The following is a 19,755-nucleotide window of genomic DNA, read 5'->3' as shown; positions in this document are numbered from 1 at the left end:
TCCAAACTGATCTTCCCCGAGGTTGGCTTCTACTAGTTTTTCCATTCGTCTGTAAAGAATTCGTGTTAGTATTTTGCAGCTGTGACTTATTAAGCTGATAGTTCGGTAATTTCCACATCTGTCAACACCTGCTTTCTTTGGGATTGGAATTATTATATTCTTCTTGAAGTCTGAGGGTGTTTCGCCTGTTTCATACATCTTGCTCACCAGATGGTAGAGTTTTGTCAGGACTGGCTCTCCCACGGCCGTCAGTAGTTCCAATGGAATATTGTCTACTCCGGGGGCCTTGTTTCGACTCAGGTCTTTCAGTGCTCTGTCAAACTCTTCACGCAGTATCATATCTCCCATTTCATCTTCATCTACATCCTCTTCCATTTCCATAATATTGTCCTCAAGTACATCGCCCTTGTATAGACCCTCTATATACTCCTTCCACCTTTCTGCTTTCCCTTCTTTGCTTAGAACTGGGTTTCCATCTGAGCTCTTGATATTCATACAAGTCGTTCTCTTATCTCCGAAGGTCTCTTTAATTCTCCTGTAGGCGGTATCTATCTTACCCCTAGTGAGATAGGCCTCTACATCCTTACATTTGTCCTCTAGCCATCCCTGCTTGGCCATTTTGCACTTCCTGTCGATCTCATTTTTGAGACGTTTGTATTCCTTTTTGCCTGTTTCACTTTCTGCATTTTTATATTTTCTCCTTTCATCAATTAAATTCAATATTTCTTCTGTTACCCAAGGATTTCTACTAGCCCTCGTCTTTTTACCTACTTGATCCTCTGCTGCCTTCACTACTTCATCCCTCAAAGCTACCCATTCTTCTTCTACTGTATTTATTTCCCCCATTCCTGTCAATTGTTGCCTTATGCTCTCCCTGAATCTCTGTACAACCTCTGGTTCTTTTAGTTTATCCAGGTCCCATCTCCTTAAATTCCCACCTTTTTGCAGTTTCTTCAGTTTTAATCTACAGGTCATAACCAATAGATTGTGGTCAGAGTCCACATCTGCCCCTGGGAATGTCTTACAATTTAAAACCTGGTTCCTAAATCTCTGTCTTACCATTATATAATCTATCTGATACCTTTTAGTATCTCCAGGGTTCTTCCATGTATACAACCTTCTTTCATGATTCTTAAACCAAGTGTTAGTTATGATTATATTGTGCTCTGTGCAAAATTCGACCAGGCGGCTTCCTCTTTCATTTCTGTCCCCCAATCCATATTCACCTACTATGTTTCCTTCTCTCCCTTTTCCTACACTCGAATTCCAGTCACCCATGACTATTAAATTTTCGTCTCCCTTCACAATCTGAATAATTTCTTTTATTTCATCGTACATTTCTTAAATTTCTTCGTCATCTGCAGAGCTAGTTGGCATATAAACTTGTACTACTGTAGTAGGCGTGGGCTTCGTATCTATCTTGGCCACAATAATGCGTTCACTGTGCTGTTTGTAGTAGCTTACCCGCATTCCTATTTTCCTATTCATTATTAAACCTACTCCTGCATTACCCCTATTTGATTTTGTGTTTATAACCCTGTAGTCACCTGACCAGAAGTCTTGTTCCTCCTGCCACCGAACTTCACTAATTCCCACTATATCTAACTTCAACCTATCCATTTCCCTTTTTAAATTTTCTAACCTACCTGCCCGATTAAGGGATCTGACATTCCATGCTCCGATCCGTAGAACGCCAGTTTTCTTTCTCCTGATTAGAACGCCAGTTTTCTTTCTCCTGATAACGACATCCTCTTGAGTAGTCCCCGCCCGGAGATCCGAATGGGGGACTATTTTACCTCTGGAATATTTTACCCAAGAGGACGCCATCATCATGTAATCATACAGTAAAGCTGCATGCCCTCGGGAAAAATTACGGTTGTAGTTTCCCCTTGCTTTCAGCCGTTCGCAGTACCAGCACAGCAAGGCCGTTTTGGTTATTGTTACAAGGCTAGATCAGTCAATCATCCAGACTGTTGCCCTTGCAACTACTGAAAAGGCTGCTGCCCCTCTTCAGGAACCACACGTTTGTCTGGCCTCTCAACAGATACCCCTCCATTGTGGTTGCACCTACGGTACGGCTATCTGTATCGCTGAGGCACGCAAGCCTCCCCACCAACGGCAAGGTCCATGGTTCATGGGGGGCATATAGCATTATGCCATGATAAAGAACCAAACATGAGATAATACAGTATTGGTACTCCAAGAAAATTTACATTCCAATCTGGACATACGAAAGTGCACTTTAAGCTGAATCTTGCATTTTAGTATAGTTCACAAAATTCCGATGTTCTTTGAGTATCCTCTAATGTCTTGTTTCTTTTATGACGTAATGTAAGATCTTTTCATGTTTTACCGTACAAATTTATGGGCTTCCTGCATCATCATAGCTGTGCAAACGCCATGATGCCTGTTATCTGGTGCTCTCTGGCAACTGCTGAAACGAATCTATTTTTAACAGGTCATAGGAAAATATTGTGAATGGTTGTTGGAAAAGCGTTACTTTCAAAGTAAATTCTATGCCAGCGTGTAAAACCATAACCATTCAAAGTGCTGGTAAGTTGTACCGTTCCAAGGAAAAGTGTACTGTCACTTAACACAGAAAAAGTGTATTTTCGTTCAGGAGAAAGTTTCTAACCGGGAAATCCGGTAATTATTTTGTCCTCATTCACGTATACACCCTGAGTGGCAACTGGGTGGGGGTAAGGAGGAGGCTGGGGCTGGGAGGGGGTCAGATTGTAGGGTAGGGGTGGCGGACAATGCAGTGCTGCTGGGGAGCGCACAGGAACGAGGTGGAGGGAGGGGAGGGCAGCTACGTGCAGTTGGGAAGTTAGACGGAAGGCAGGGGCGAGGTGGGAAGAGGGGGCGGGCGGGGGGGGGGGGGGGGGAGATGACTGCTGTATAGTGTTGGAATGGGAACAGGGAGGCCGGACAGGTGAGGACAATGACTAACGAAGATTGAGGCCAGGAGGGTTATGGGAGCATAGGATATATTGCAGGGAAAGTTCCCACCTTCACAATTCAGAAAAGCTGGTGTTGGTGCGAAGGATCTATATGGCATAAGCTGTGAAGCAGTCATTGAAATGAAGGATGTCACGTTTGGCAGCATGCTCAGGAATTATGTCGTCCACTTGTTTCATGGCCACAATTTGTCGGTGGCTGTTCAAGTGGACTGACAGCTTGTTGGTTGTCATGCCCACATAGACTGCAGCACAGTGGTTGCAGCTTGGCTTGTAGATTGCATAACCGGTTTCACAGGTATCCCCTCCCTTTGACGGGACAGGTGATATTTGTGACCAGACTGGAGTAGGTGGTGATGGGAGGATGTATGGGACAGTTCTTGCATCTAGGTCTATTACAGGGGTATGAGCCATGATGTAAAGGGTTGGAAGCAGGGGTTGTGCAGGGATGGGCGAGTATATTGTGTAGGTTGGGTGGACGGCACAATACCACTGTGGGAGGGATGGGAAGGACAGTGGGCAGGACATTTCTCATTTCAGGGCACCACAAGTGGGAGACTGGAAAGGTAAGGCACGGGAGATTTGTTTTTGTACAATGTTGAGAGGATAATTACGGTCTGTGAAGGCTTCAGTGAGACACTCGGTATATTTCGAGAGAGACCACTCGTTGCTGCAGATGCGACAACCACGGGTGGCTAGGTTGTAACTTGCCCTGCAATATATCCTATGTTCCCATAACCATCCTATCCTCAGCCTTCATTAGTCATTGTCACCACCCATCCAGCCTCCCTGTTCCCATTCCAGCATTATATTCCAGCATTATACAGCCCTCATTCCTCCATCGCACCCAGTCTTTTTGGTTCTCTCCTTTTCTGCTACACTCCCCACCTCTCCCCTGCCCTCTGTCTAACCTCCTGACTGCACATAGCTGCCGTACCCTCTCTCCACCTTGTCCCTGCACACTCTCCAGCAGCACTGCTCTGTCCGCCACCCCTACCCTATTATCCCTCCCCCTTCCCACCCCAGTACCAACTCTCATCATGCTGCTCGCAGTGTGGCCACAGTTGCCTGAGACAGCAGTCTTGTGTGTGTTAGTTGCATTTGTGTGTGTGTGTGTGTGTGTGTGTGTTTTTGTCTGTCTATCTTGCCTATTTTTGATGAAGGCCTTATGAGCTGAAAGCTTTATTCGTGACGGGCTTTTTGTTGTGCCTATGTGTGACTCAGTATCTCCACTATATGGTGAGTGCAACTTTCCTTTTCATAATATTGTTTTGGGTTTTTCATTTACAGCAAGCTTCATTTCAATGTTTGCTATACTACATGTGTGTGTGTGTGTGGGGGGGGGGGGGGGGGCGGGTAGTAGTTTAATGTAGTGTAGGGTAGTGCAATGTCTGTGTTGTTTGATGATGATGATGACAGACGGGAGAGGGTGAAAGCCAGTGCTGGCTCTGCATCCTACTCCTCGTGAGTAGCACCAAGGGGCTGCCAAGCTATCCATCGCCATCTGACAGACGGATCACCAACAGTGGTGTCATGTGCCCTCACTTCGTGAGACCTTGTGCAGAGGTTCAGTATTCAAACCAAGACATTAGCACAACGTCTGGTGATTAGGAACTCAACAACACCATGTCTCCTCCCCTTCATGGCCAGATTCTGGCAGTGAAAATTTTTCCACCTCCAGGATTCGAAGCAGCTTACCCCCCACATCGAACGCCACTGCTCAAGTGTGTCCATGGAGGTGTGTTTCTGTCTGTGACTTGTCTTTCAATCTATTAAGAATTGATGAGTGTCAGAGAAACTCAGTTGTTAAGTTTTGTGGTAGCCACTTCAAATAGTCACATACAGTACCACAAAAATGGTATGCATTTTAAAGTTAAAAGGCATTGTATTGGACTCTTGAAATAAAATGGGACTCATTACTGTATGTAGTCAATTTTTTCATTGAGTTTTGGTCTGTTTATTACAAGCTGTCGCTTGAGGTCTCATGACTTGTCATTTCTGTTAGAAAAACTTATAAGTTTGAAGTGAGGCACATACTGTGTGTTCCCTTTGGAAGGATGGGGATTAACACACCTGAAAACTGGCGTATCAGATGGTAAGTTGACAGTACCACTGCTTTGCTGAATTGTCCTTGTTGTCAGTTCAATCAAGGTAATTAGTAGTTTATTGCAAATAATTACCATATTATTTACTGATATGGTCCCACTGCTCACACTTTGCCCAAACTGATCATACTCATCTTTAATGACCTCAGATATGTCAGTATCTTAGCCAATCATAGCCTCTGCTGCATGTAAACCGTGCTGAATTATTTTCAGCCAACACTATTTCCACATTTTTCCAGTCTTCCTTCACTGTGGCATTTTACTGTATGAATGAATTCCATTTGTAATAATAATATCAATGTTATCGGGTGTTTTTTATATAGTCTGAATAGCTTAACGCACACTGCTTCTCTTATGTAGACTGTGTTGTCTGCAAAGATTTGTTTTTTCTTAATCAAATTTTTATATTCACAAATTGCAAAACCTTCTAAGCTTTCCACACTAATTAAGGCCATAGAAGCATGGACTTTTCCGAATGTACTTCAGACCAAAAAGCGATTCAAGTTGCTGGAGTTCAGAGCTTTTGTTCCCTATGCATTTTGCGTTCTTGTAGAGTTATTTACATAGAAAGTTTCATCCACCACCACATATTTCTTTATTTATAACCGGGAAGTGAAATACCAATTTTCATAGTTTAGCTTAAAAAAATGATTGCATAATGAAATAATTTCATAAAAAATTTCATCTCAAATTTCATCTCATTACGGGTTGAATTTTCAAAAAAACTGAAGCGCACTTTTTTTTTATTTGCAACCAAAAAGTGAAAAACCAATTTTCGTAGCTGTAGCTTTAAAAATACTTTAGTGGTTCTTTAATAATAATTTATTTCCAAAAAAACTTCCACCCATATGCAGTCTACAAGTTTGTGTCATAGGCAGGCATCTTGATTTCTGCTTATTGCTTTCGGAATACTGCAGACCATAAACTATAGAAAGTACTGATCCTGGTAGCCTGAACTAAATTTTCATTGCCTCACTACACACAGGTGCCCAGAGAATGAAAATGTTGTATGAAGCCAAATAAAGGGAATATTTTTTAATTGGATTGATAAAAAAGTCTACTCACCAAGTGGTGGCAGAACACACACATAAAAGACGGTTGTAATCGGCAAGCTTTCAGAGCCAGTGACTCCTTCTTCAGGCAGAAGGGTTGAAGGGGAAGGAAGAGGGGTGAAGGAAAAGGACTTGAGAGATCTAGGAAAGTCACCCAGAACTGCAGGTCAGGGGAGACTTACTATACAGGATGAGAAGGAAAAACTCATTGTTGGGGACTGCATCAGACGAGATTTGAAAACCTGAGAGCTTAATGTAGACAGAGTTTAATGTAGACAGAAATGTGTAGCTAGAGGCAGGGTAATATGCAGACAGAGATTACTGCTTAAACATCATGCATGAGTTAATAAGAGTTAAAAGCTAAGTGCACTGTATGTAACAAAGGTGGGAGTGGGGGTGAAAAATAGATGGGAAAGACAATGAAAGATGTAGAAAACTAAAACAGAGTGAAGCGAAGAGTAGTTACAGTGAAGAAATCCCTAGATGGAAGAAACTAACATAAATTAAGACCAGGTGGGCGGCGAGAACCAAGGACATGTTAGTGCTAGTTCCCACATGTAGAGTTCTCAGACACTGATGTCTGGGGGGCAGAATCCAGATTGCATGTACAGTGAAACAGGTACCGATGTCACAAATGTCAAGTTGTAGAGTGTTCTCCGCAGCAGGATATTGCGAGTTGCGAGTATATACCCTCTGCCTACGCCCATTCATCCTAATTGATAATTTGGTGGTAGTCATGCCAATGTAGAAGGCCAAACAGTGTTTACATAACAGCTGGTATACAACATGTCGTTTCGCAGGTCGCTCTCCCTTTGATAGTACATGTTTTGCCAGTTACAGGACTGTTAAAGGTGGTGGTAGGCTCAAAGGGAGAGCCACCTGCAAAATGACACGTCATATACCAGCTGTTACGTAAACAAAGTTTGACCTTCTACATCGGCATGACTACCACCAAATTATCAGTCAGGATGAATGGGCATAGGCAGAGGATGTATACTTGCAACTCGCAATATCCTGTTGCAGAGCATGCTCTACAACATGACATTTGTGACCTTGGCACCTGTTTCACCACACATGCCATCTGGTTTCTTCCACCAGGCACCAGTTTCTCAGAACTCCGCACATGGGAACTACCACTGGGTCAATCCATATGAAGTGATCCAGTGATGATTGCTTGACCATTTTTTAATATTTTAATTTTTTTTATATGTGACTGCCCTATATTTGAGAAGTTCAAAACAGTTTTTTAAAATAATTTATCTTGCACCTTTACTGAATGGTGGCCATTTTTATTTGTAGGCGTGCGATGATTTTTCAGTCTGGAGACATTAGCGAAAATTTGTATATCTCTGCACTGGGTTAAGTTAAAGCATTGCAAATGACATGAATGTGTTTAGAAAAGTGTCCTCTACAACATTGTCTATTACACAAAATACCCCTAAATTCAAAAATAACCAGTCAAAATGACTTACAAAGTTTGGTATTCAAATTTTCAAAAATCCACTTTTTAGGCCCAAAAATAACAAACAAGGAGGGATTTATGACAGTCTATTTTTTCCTATAGTTAGATATCATACACTACTAGCCTCATATAGAGCAAGAACTCTTACAAATGTTTCCTTAATTTTTTATGAATTTTTGAAATTTGAAAATTTTCATTTTTGGAACAGTTTGGGGTTAGTTATCTCAGGTGGGACTGAATATAAAAATATGATTTTTGCACAGTTTTTACACCTATACGATAGCAACATACTGTAAAAATTTCAACATTGATATCAGACTGTGAACAAAGATACGAATTTTTGAAAATGAGGAGATAATTCACATTACTGTACAACCGACCTTATAGCTGTTGCCTATTTAAATGGTTTATTGTTTCATTGTAATAAAATTTAATTGTGACATATATTTAGTTAACATCCAATATTCATTTAGTTTATTTATTTTTAATAATGCAATATTAAACAATAGGAGCTTTCGCTTTTGTTCTATGGTGATAAAAATGCCCATTTACGTTTAGGTTTATTGTCAATAAAGAAGTACATTATTGCTGGGTGTGGCATTGTTGTAGTCAGTCTGTTCTGAAACCTCTGTTAAGAGTGGATTTACATACTTCATCGAGAGTGTAGAATGTGTTATGTGCTTTGTTCTGTGTGTAATTTGTAATTAATTTCAAGAGATTAACTGGAATGCAATAACATGGATGAACAGTGATCTGTTGGACAGATAGCAAGTGAAGTGTCTCACAGAATAGTTTACAGTTCAGTTTAAAAAAAAAACCTTGAAAAATGTTGGTGACTTTGATGAAGTTAGAAAAACTTTTTTTTTTTTTTTTATAATTTCGAGTAAGTTCTTCTGTAATGTCAGTGTGTGAGTATCTTGAGAAGAAATACAGGGTGATTCAAAAAGAATACCACAACTTTAGGAATTTAAAACTCTGCAACGACAAAAGGCAGAGCCAAGCACTATCTGTCGGCGAATTAAGGGAGCTATAAAGTTTCATTTAGTTGTACATTTGTTCGCCATTTCAGCCAATAATGTTTTTGGTCCCTTTTTCTTCGAAGGTGCTTCTGTAACTGGACTACAGTATCTGGAGATGTTAGACAATTGGCTGTTCCCTCAGCTCGAACAAGAAGCACAACAATTCATATTTCAGCAGGATGGAGCGCCACCACATTGGCACTTATCTGTCCATAACTACCTGAACGTCAACTACCCGAGGCGATGGATCGGCCGCCAGGCAGCCCGTGACAGAGCACTTCATCACTGGCCTCCAAGAAGCCCTGATCTTACCCCCTACGATTTTTTCTTATGGGGGTATGTTAAGGATATGGTGTTTCGGCCACCTCTCCCAGCCACCATTGATGATTTGAAACGAGAAATAACAGCAGCTATCCAAACTGTTACGCCTGATATGCTACAGTGAGTGTGGAACGAGTTGGAGTATCGGGTTGATATTGCTCGAGTGTCTGGAGGGGGCCATATTGAACATCTCTGAACTCGTTTTGTTTCTTTCATTAAATACACATTTTTAAAGTTGTGGTATTCTTTTTGAATCACCCTGTATATTCAAAGTACAACCACATTTTAGGAAGAAAGAGCTGTGATCCACTTAAAGTTCATAAAAAGCCTATTACTAAAGGTTTGAGGGAAATAAAACTTGAACATTTGTCTTTGCTATGTGGAGTGAAACAGCTTCCCAAGTGAAACGTAATGTTATTCCTGGAAATTCTCTGTGCCCAAATCGTTACTCAATAATATTTGTTGTTAATCCAGAACCAGAATCATGTAACCTTGTTAATAACATTTATATTCCTAATGAGGGAGCTATTAGCATATTGGATTTTGCTTGTTCTAAGTTATATGTACCATCTCATGCTTTGCAAATAATAAAATTAAGTAGCAGAAAAAGAAAGCAGCTATTGAAAGTAAGGTACAACAAATTTCATACAAAATTAGAAAAGACTTGGAATCATGCTTTAATAATACAAATACCAACATTATTTCTTAAGAAGAAGAAAACCTACCACCAGCATCATCTGACACTGAATATTTGAACTTAATAGAGAAATTAAAAATTAAGTGTTCAGTGACATCTAAAGAGAAAAAAGTTAAATTTTAAGTTTGCTGCCTGACTAATGGTCAAGAGAAAAAATAGTTCATGAATTCACCATTTCTCATCATCTGGTTAAACTAACCCAAAAATTAGTGAAAGAGCAAGGCATTCTTCCAGTTTTAGGAAAGAAGAAAGGAGTAGGTATAAGTGAAGAAGCAATTAAAAAGATCCAGCAGTTTTTTGAAGATGATGAAAACAGTAGAATGTGACCAGATTGCAAAGATAGCCAAAGAGTTGTTATAAATGGAGTTAAAGTAACAAAGCGTAAATGACTAGTGCTGTAAAATTTAAGTGAACTTTATGTAACTTTCAAAAATTCTCATCCTGAATGCAAAATTGGAAGGTCAAAATTTTGTGACCTCCACCCTAAGTGGTGTATTTTGGTTGGATCCTCAGGGACACACTCTGTATGTGTTTCTTTATATCATCAAAATGTCAAACTGATGATTGCAGGTGCAAAACTCACTGATCTTAACTACAAAGAGTTACTAGATGTAATGGTCTGTGACACTAACATTTATGACTGCATGATGAGTTTGTGTAATAAATGCCCTAGTAAGGAAACTGCTATTGAATTGTTTCACGAATATGTTGAGGAAATGCCAGACAGTATTACCTTCAAACAGTGGGTCACAACTGACAGGGCAGAAATGATAACAGTGGTTAAATCTCAGGAAGAGTACTTGGAATCTGTAATTGATAACTTAAACTCAAGTCACCACTATGTTTCTAAAATCCAAAGTAAGTTTTTGAAGGACAAAAAAGCACAACTTCTTGAAACTGAATGCAGAATGCTAGCTGATTTTGCAGAAAATTTTACATTTGTGATTCAGGATGCAATACAAGGGTACCACTGGGTCAACAACCAGTCATCAGTGCAATCATTTATTCTCTACTTTAAAAATGAGAAAGATGAAGTTTGCAGTTCTTCAGTTTGCATTCTAAGTGCAACTACTTGGAGCACAACACTTTGGCTGTACATGTGTTTCAAAAGTATGTAATAAATTAAATCAAAGAAAGTTTTCCCAAGGTTGAGAAGCTGATATGCTTTTCAGATGGAAGTGGTAGTCACTATAAGAACAAAAAGAATTTTTCAAATCTATGCAACCACAAAATAGACTTTGGGTTGGAGGCTGAATGGCACTTTTTTGCATCTTGCCACGGTAAAGATGCATGTGATTGTTGTGACAGTGCCACGAGATTTAAAAGTGCCGCTACGTCAGTATGTGAACACGGCGATAGAGGTGCTCCGCATCTCGGCCGAGCGCGGGAGTGCCACCTGGCTATGAATGGCACCGGCCGCATGTCACAGCACGGCAGTCAAATGACAGATACGGAGTTAGTAGCATGTAACCTGCTATTGTTTCTACTTTTGTATATCCACGCAATTTATTAGTGATTAAAGGTTATAACACTTGTTGGCGACGAGGATGGGATATTTTTTTTTTCCTGTGTTGTGGGATTGTGTGTTCGTGTCGGGGCAGACATGGAACAGCTTCTGCAAGCGCTCATTGAACAACAAACACAGCTGATGGCTGCTATTCAGGCGTTGTCGGCGTCGCTTACTCATCGTCTGTCTTCCTCTTCTCCGCCTCCGTTCCCTCCTTACGACGAGGCCGCCGAAGACTGGGCGGATTATGAGAAGCGTTTGCAGCAACACTTCTTGGCTTTCGGCGTTGTCGACGCTCCTATGTGTAAGTCGTTATTTCTATCTTGGATTTCCCCACGGATCTATCAGCTGCTATCTCAGTTAGCCTCTCTGCGGGAACCTGCCTCTCTGTCCTTCCAGGAAATGTGTGACTTATTGTCTAACTATTACCGAAAAAACACCCACGTCGTGGCCGCCCGCGTTGCATTCTACCGGGCTTGAGCGGTGGAACTACACGGTCTGAGTAGGAAATGTCAGTTTGTCACGGACACTCATCATGAGTCTTATGCTGATTCAATTGTTCGGGACGCTATTCTACGGCTTGCTCCTGATAAAGAAGTTCGGCAACGTGTCTTACAACTGCCAAACCCATCGTTGTCGGAAGTTCTCAGCATCGCTCAATCTTTTGAAGTGTCTCACGCTGCTAGTGCACAAATAGACGCGTGGTGTGATGTAGGCGCCGTACAGACCACTTTCGACGTGGACAATTTGCCTGTTTCACAGAGGAACGACAATGTAGCGGCAGTTCACTCGCATCAACAACGTCGTGTTGGGCCGCCACGCTCACAGCGAAAACAGCAACCACAGAAGCAGGTTCGTTCCGCACTTCCTTCTTGTCCACGTTGTTTCGTACAGCATGACAGGGCCGCGTGTCCAAAACGTTGGGCCACGTGTAATTCATGTAGGAAAAAAGGCCACATTGCTTCTGTGTGTCAGTCCCCTAAAGTTCCTGTCGACGAGGACAAGGCATCGGACATGGATGTTAACTGTGTGCTTTCTCAAACAAATAAGTTGTTTGTTATTGTTCGTGTTCTGGATAAAGACATTCGCATGCAAGTGGACACTGGCTCTGCAGTAACTCTCATTAATTCTCCCCTCCCTTGTCTCCAGTTACGCGAAATCTACGAACTTATAATAAGCAGAAAATTCCTATCGTTGGCCTGTTTGATGCTTCCACTGCCTACAAGTCTGTTGTTAGGCTCCTCACGTTTTATGTGGTGGATCATGCGGGCACTGAAAACCTGTTGGGTTATGATGCTTTCCAGTTATTCGGGTTCTCCATTGATGATGATGGGCACCTCATATCTGAGGATATTCCGTATCAACAGCTGGATGGATTGTGTTCTGAATTCTCGTCCGTGTTCTCTGCTGGTCTGGGTCGTGCCAAGGATTTTGAAGCCCACATTACTCTTAAACCTACAGCTCGGCCTAAGTTTTTCCGGGCATGCCTTATTCCGATGGCATTGCGTGCACCTGTCAAAGCTGAGATAGACAGGTTAACAGCTTCAGGGACTCTCCTTCCTGTTACCTCCAGCGAATGGGCATCGCCAATCGTGGTTGTTTCCAGACCAAATGGGAGTCTGCGATTGTGTGGTAATTTTAAAGCCACTGTCAACGCTCAGAGCCTCATTGACACTTATCCTCTTCCCCGTCCTGAGGAGTTATTTACCAAGCTCACTGGGGGCCAGTTCTTTTCCAAACTTGACTTATCGGAGGCATACCATCAGTTGCCGTTGGATGCATCTTCCAAGGAATTTCTCGTCATCAACACTCCTTGTGGGTTGTATCAGTACCAGCGGTTGCCATTTGGCGTCGCTAGCGTGCCGGCCATTTTTCAGCAGTTTTTGGAACAGCTCACGGCTTCTGTTCCCGGCTGCATCAACTACCTGGATGACATTGTTGTCACGGGGGCCTCCACTGAGGAGCACCTTCGCAATTTGCGTTCACTGTTTCGGGTTCTGCATTCGGCTGGGTTGAAGTGCAATCTGGACAAGTCACAGTTCTTCCAACCCTCCATTGTGTATCTTGGTTTCCACTTGTCCCGTGAGGGTATACGTCCTCTACGACAGCACGTTGCGGCCATTACCGCTCTACCCTGGCCGTCTACGGCCAAAGAACTTCAGGCGTTTCTAGGCAAGATTGCTTATTATCACAAATTCATTCCATCCGCGGCGGCGGTAGCTCATCCTCTGCATCCGCTGTTACGCAAAAGCGTTCCTTTCTGTTGGTCCGAAGAGTGTGAGCAGGCTTTTGTCCGCCTGAAGGCTCATTTGCAGTCGGCGCCTTGTCTTGCCACATTCCGTCTGGGTCAGCACTTGGTTCTGGCGACTGACGCGTCACAGTATGGCCTAGGGGCTGTTCTCGCCCATCGGTATGAGGATGGGTCGGAACGACCCATCGCCTATGCTTCCAAGACCCTCAACGATGCCCAACGGCGTTACTCTCAAATCGAAAAGGAGGCGCTCGCTATCATTTATGCTCTAAAAAAGTTCAGCGTTTTTTTGTATGGTTCTAAGTTTCACCTCATCACCAACCACAAGCCGCTGGTCTCTCTGTTCAGCCCCTCGGCATTGCTTCCAGATAAGGCAGCTCACCGCCTGCAACGTTGGGCCTTATACTTGTCTCGTTTTGACTATAAGATCCACTATCGCGCCACAGCCCAGCACGCCAACGCTGACGCGTTGTCGCGTTTGCCGATGGGCCCCAACTCGGTTTTCGATCGAGATGAACTACTCTGTTTCCACATTGATGAGGAAGAACGTTGTGCGGTCGAGGGTTTTCCACTTAAAGGTTCGCAGGTCACGTCGGCTACTGCGCGGGACCCGGTCCTGCGTCAGGTGATCGGTTTTGTTCAACGGGGTTGGCCGGACAGGACCAAGGGCCGGGCATCGGATCCCCTTCGCAACTACCATGCCTTGCGCCTTCGTCTGTCTGTTGGTGAGGGTGTTGTTCTTCTGGCCACGGATGGCGCATCTCCACGGGTTGTGGTGCCAGCCTCTCTTCGCAAAGATGTTCTCAAACTATTGCATGAAGGCCATTGGGGGATTTCTCTGACTAAGTCCCTGGCCCGCAGGCACGTTTATTGGCCCGGTATTGATTCGGACATCACCCACATGGTCGCTGCGTGTGGTCAGTGTGCTCAACAACTGGCTGCACCCCGTACAATGCCCTCTCCGTGGCCTGATCCGGTGCAGCCGTGGGAACGGGTGCACGCTGACTTTGCTGGCCCCTTCCTCGGCACCTATTGGCTATTGTTGATTGACACCTTCTCGAAGTTTCCGTTTGTTGTTCGATGTCCGTCACCCACCACTGCGGCGGCGATGCTGGCTTTGTCCAAAATCTTTGCGCTAGAAGGTCTTCCATCCATGATTGTCACGGACAATGGCCCTCAGTTCTCTTCACAGGCCTTCCGTGATTTTTGTACTGGACAAGGGATTCATCATGTTACAGCACCGCCCTTCCATCCGCAATAGAATGGGGAGGTCAAGCGCCTTGTCCGCACTTTCAAAAGCCAGATGAAAAAATTCCTTAGTGATTTTTCCACAGATGATGCTCTGTTGCAATTTCTGAGTTCTTATTGCTTCACGCCTCTGGTGATCGCAGCCCTGCTGAACTCTTGCATGGCTGCCAACCGCGCACTCTATTGCACCTGCTTCACCCTGTCAGGCCTTGTACTGTGTCCCCTCATGCGGGAAAATACTCGGTGGGCGCCGACGTGTGGGCACGAGGGTATGGATCTCGCCCTAAATCGATTCCAGGGGTGGTCCAGGCTTTTCGCGGCCGCCGGCTTTGTGAAATACGTACGGACGACGGCATGGTTGTTCGCCATTATGACCAGATGCGCCCACGAGTGGTGGCCACGCCGGTGCCACCGCCCCCTTCTTTCGCCTCCACCAGCCCGAGAAGCCAGTCCTGTCGCTGCTGCTGATCTTTCATGCGTGTTGCTGCAGCCGACGTTGCTCCCGCGTCCGAGTACGCCGGAACCGGCCCCAGTCACGACGCCGCCTTCTCCGGGACCCATCTCGCTGGAGCACACTCCCAGGTCAACGACACCTATGGATGCTGCTCCGGAGTTTTCACCCATCATCTCGTCCAGGAGGCACGTTCCACGCGCAAGCTTCCGTCCTGGACATTTTCGACCATACTCTCGTGTTTCTCCGCGTATCTTCTCGGGGCCTCCCAAGAGGCAATGGATGTCTCCGCACTGTCCGTGTCTCCAAGAAAGTGAGTGTTTTTTTTTCCAAAGGGGGGAAAAGTGTTGTGACAGTGCCACGAGATTTAAAAGTGCCGCTACGTTAGTACGCGAACACAACGATAGAGGCACTCCGCAGCTCGGCCAAGCGCGGGAGCGCCACCTGGCTATGAACGGCGCCGACCGCATGTCACGGCACAGCAGTCAAATGACAGATACGGAGTTAGTAGCATGTAACCCACTATTGTTTCTACTTTGGTATATCCACGCAATTTATTAGTGATTAAAGGTTATAACAGTGATGGAGTAGGAGGTACAACAAAATGTGAAGTAAGTAAAGCCAGCATACAAAGACCAACCATAGACTAAATTTTCACTGTACAAGACATGTATGTCTTTTGTAAGGATAATATTAAAGGCATTACCTATTTTCTGAGCAAGAAAGAAGAAGTGGTTCTGCATATGAAAACACCACTTCAAACCAGATTTGAAAACTGTATAGCAATAAAAGGAACAAGGCATTTCCACAAATTCCTTGTCATAGCAGAAAACTTAGTTTGATGCTATGTAACATCATAAACGGAAATTTATGAGGATCACTGTGTCAGTAAAATTACATCTCTGTCTTTAATGTTGAATGACATAGTAGCATGTGTGTATGATGGACAGTGGTGGCTTCCAGAGGTTGAAAGAATAAGTTTGGAAAACAATGATGTTTTTGTGCATTTTTACCACCCTGCTGGGCCAAGAACATCATTCACAAAATCTACTTGTGACAAAGTTTGGATACCAATGAAAAATGTTTTAAGGAAACTTTAAGTGCTTGAATTTACCACAGCAACTGGGAGGTCTTATTCCTTTCTTAACATTCACCACCAGGTTTAGGACCAGTCACATCTTGAAGGATATTAATTGAAAATATTTATTTTATGTATGTTAAAATAATATAAATGTTAATTTCAGTTATGTTTTCACTTTTTGTATATAATTCAGTACCTTACTTAAATCATAATTGATTATATCCTGCCAATATCACACATGAATAGGCAACAGCCAGAAGATCAGTTGTAGAGTAATGTGAATTATCTCCTCATTTTCAAAAATTCATGTCTTTGTCCACAGTCAGATATCAATGTTGAAATTTTTACAGTATGTTGCTATCATATAGATGTACAAACTGTGCAAAAATCATGTTTTTATATTCGGTCCCACCTAAGATAACTAACCCCAAACTTTAAAAAAATGAAAATTTTCAAATTTCAAAAAGTCATAAAAAATTAAGAAAACATTTTTAAGTGTTCTTGCTCTATATGAGGCTAGCAGTGTAAGATATTTAACTATAGGAAAAAAATAGACTCTCTTAAATCACTCCTTGTTTGTTATTTTGGGGCCTAAAAACGGGATTTTTGAAATTTTGGGTACCAAACTTAGGAGGTCATTTTGACTAGTTATTTTTGAATAGACAATGTTGTAGAGGACACTTTTCTAAAAACAATTATGTCAATTGCAATGTTGTAACTTAACCCATTGCAGAGATATCCATATTTTTGGGTGACTTTCCCGAAATCTACTCCTTTTCCTAGACCTCTACAGACCATTTCCTTTATTCCTCTTCCTTCCCCTTCAACCCTTCTGCCTCAAGAAGGAGCCACTGGCTCCAAAAGCTTGCCAGTTAAACCTTCTTTTGTGTATGTGTTCTGGTGCCACTTGGTGAGTAGATTTTTTATCTATCCAATTAAATAATTTTGTCAGTAATTGATTGTTTTTGTTCAAATAAAGGGAACAGCTGTTTCTCAAATGGAATGAAAAACATCATGTTCACTTAACTGAATCAGAAATAAATTACCATTACCAGATAGAAAAATCATCATTAATTGAGAAGTATAACAAATTTAGTGATTACTGTTGTAGATGTTCAAGAACTTAGGCAGACATGATAAATGAAACTGTTTATATTATACATTCTTTCTTATCATTTATCATTAATAGAAAAACTGGCAGTTTAGGGACAGATCAGTAGTGCTGTTATTATTTCATTGTGCTTTTGTAGTATCCAAGTCATACTTTTATATTACACTGTATTGTGTTTCAGATAATAGAGTTGATGGTTTATCAACATGGTTATCCAGCTTTGATGAAACAGAACTTGGTGAACCTGCTGAAGAAAGACTTGCAGTTGGTGGTGTCATTGTTGAAGAAATGAGAGCCGCTGTTTTTGAACAGACTGGATTCAGATGCTCTGCAGGCATTGCACATAACAAAGTAATTATTGCAGTTGTTTATGGTGTAGTGAACATTAGAGCACCTAGTTTATGAATGTGTGAAAAGAAGAAAAAATATTGTACCTCCAATGTTTCAGTCAATCATACCCATCCTCAACATTGAATTGGTGTTTCAAACAATAATTACTCTTTGACTCTTTATGTGGGACCAAATATACATCAGAGTTACCAGTAACATTCTAGAGATGCTATTTTTCCCATTACTACTACCGAAAATTCATTGGTTTCGTTTCTCAAATACCATTTGATACACTTGTGCTAAAAAATAAAGTTAGTTTCTTTCTAAATCAAGAGAGTTAAGGAGAGCTGTTTGCATTGCGTAAAATTTTGTATAGTATATGATGAATCATTTTTATGCATAGACTAGCAACCCACCCTGACTTTGACAGGAAGCACTAGAATCTGTGGTCAGGCAACTTATCTGACTTAGCGGTAATAAATTATATACACAAACCTTCCTCACGAATGAGTATGTCAGTTAGTGAAAACCATATCAAAAGCCTTGTATTAGTTCCTCCAGATATAGACAGAAAAATTGACGGGTGACTTTTCATCATAGTTCAGCCAGTTTGCTCAAAATATTTATAAGTTTTATACACAAACCCTTGTGAGTCTGTTGTTCTATTAGTGAAAAATGCATTATAATCCCTACAGTAGTTTCTGAGATCAGCTTTCACATACAGGCAGAAAATTGTTGTGGAGGACTTCAATTTATAACATTTAATAATAGATTTGTATAGATGGGTTTCTGTATTAAATTCAGTATGTTTTTCTATAATGTTTGTAATTACAAACACATTGTCTGTGCGTGAACGACTGAGCTAAATCCATTTTGTTCTTCAAAAATAGGATCTCTGATATTCTGCATACCTTGATGGCCTTTATCAACCTTGAGAAGGCTTTTGACCATATGAACCATGATAGTCTATGGAAGATTATGTCTGAATGTGGATATCCTTATCACTTAACAGAGGTAGTGAAAAGTCTTTACAAAAATAAACAAACTGTAATAAGTGCAAGTAGAAACCGATTAGAAGAAATAATTATTAACCTGTATTTTAGACAAGGGTGCAGACTGTCACCTGCCCTTCATAATATTTACATTGACTTCATTCTTCATAAATGGGAATGTAAAGTAAAGAAAGGAGTTAAGGTAATGATGAGAAATTCCAGAATGTACTTTTGTTTGCAGATGATGTTGTTGTTATTCAAAAGAATTAAGACCCCCTCCAAAGCTAAGCACACAGCTGAATTAAATATGCAAAAAGTACAGCTTAACAATTTCTAGTAATAAAACGAAAATCATGGCATTTTGAGGAAAATATGCAGTCAGATTGAAAGTTGTTTTGGATAATTCAGTTTTAGGACAAGTCTCCCAGATCTCTTATTTAGTCTATGCTATAAGCTTTGAGTTTGACTCTACTATTGAAGATAAAATACAAAAATTCAAAGCTGTCTGTGGTACAGTAGCAGAACTTTGGGCCTTATAGTCCATAAATAGACCATCATGAAATTCCATAAAGTTATGGCATTTCCTTTGTTATCCTATGGAAGTGAAAGACGAGTTACCACAAAAAAATAAAAAAAATAAAAAATAAAATAAAATAAAATAAAAAAGAAAACAAGAAAATACAATCCAAACAGCAGAGATAAGATTGCTAAGGAAGACGAAGGGCTGTGCAGGGAGAGACATGATTATAAATGAAGATATTAGAACATAATTAAATGTTTTCAACATGAATTAAAAAAAATTCAGAAATATCATGAAGATTGTAGACAACATCTCATGAGAGTGCCAGAGCTGACAATTTCTCAGAAGATCCTAAACTACAAGAGGTATCAGAAGACCTCAAGAAAGGTGGGAATGATTTTGTTTGTTTGTAAGTAAGATCAGAACAGGCAACGGCCTAATCCTTGAAAGGGAGATGACGACGACGACGACGACGACGATGATGATGATGATGATGATGATGGTTTTTATAGATTATTGTAATGCTTTTCTGCTGTCTGGAGTTGTGGGGGCTGCTTACTTTACCGCTTTTACTATCAAATACTGCCTCCTCTGTAACTGACCAGCTCGTAGCTTGCGTCATTGCCACAAAGCATCACTCCAGATGCCACT

At 41.7% G+C, this 19,755-nt stretch overlaps 1 protein-coding gene across 1 annotated transcript in view; it reads left to right on the top strand.

Annotated features, from left to right (window-relative positions):
* Nucleotides 1-19,755, top strand: part of LOC124795003 (DNA polymerase eta) — a 197,713-nt gene that overhangs the window by 97,174 nt on the left and 80,784 nt on the right. Inside the window, exon 4 of the mRNA XM_047258757.1 lies at nucleotides 17,444-17,613. Coding sequence (XP_047114713.1) covers nucleotides 17,444-17,613 — 170 coding nt within the window. The remainder of the gene's footprint in view (nucleotides 1-17,443; nucleotides 17,614-19,755) is intronic.

This window comes from Schistocerca piceifrons, chromosome 4, assembly GCF_021461385.2.
Source record: "Schistocerca piceifrons isolate TAMUIC-IGC-003096 chromosome 4, iqSchPice1.1, whole genome shotgun sequence".
Lineage (NCBI taxonomy): Eukaryota > Metazoa > Arthropoda > Insecta > Orthoptera > Acrididae > Schistocerca > Schistocerca piceifrons.
Note: the sequence above shows the minus strand (reverse complement) of the source record. Positions and strands in the feature narration are given on the sequence as shown.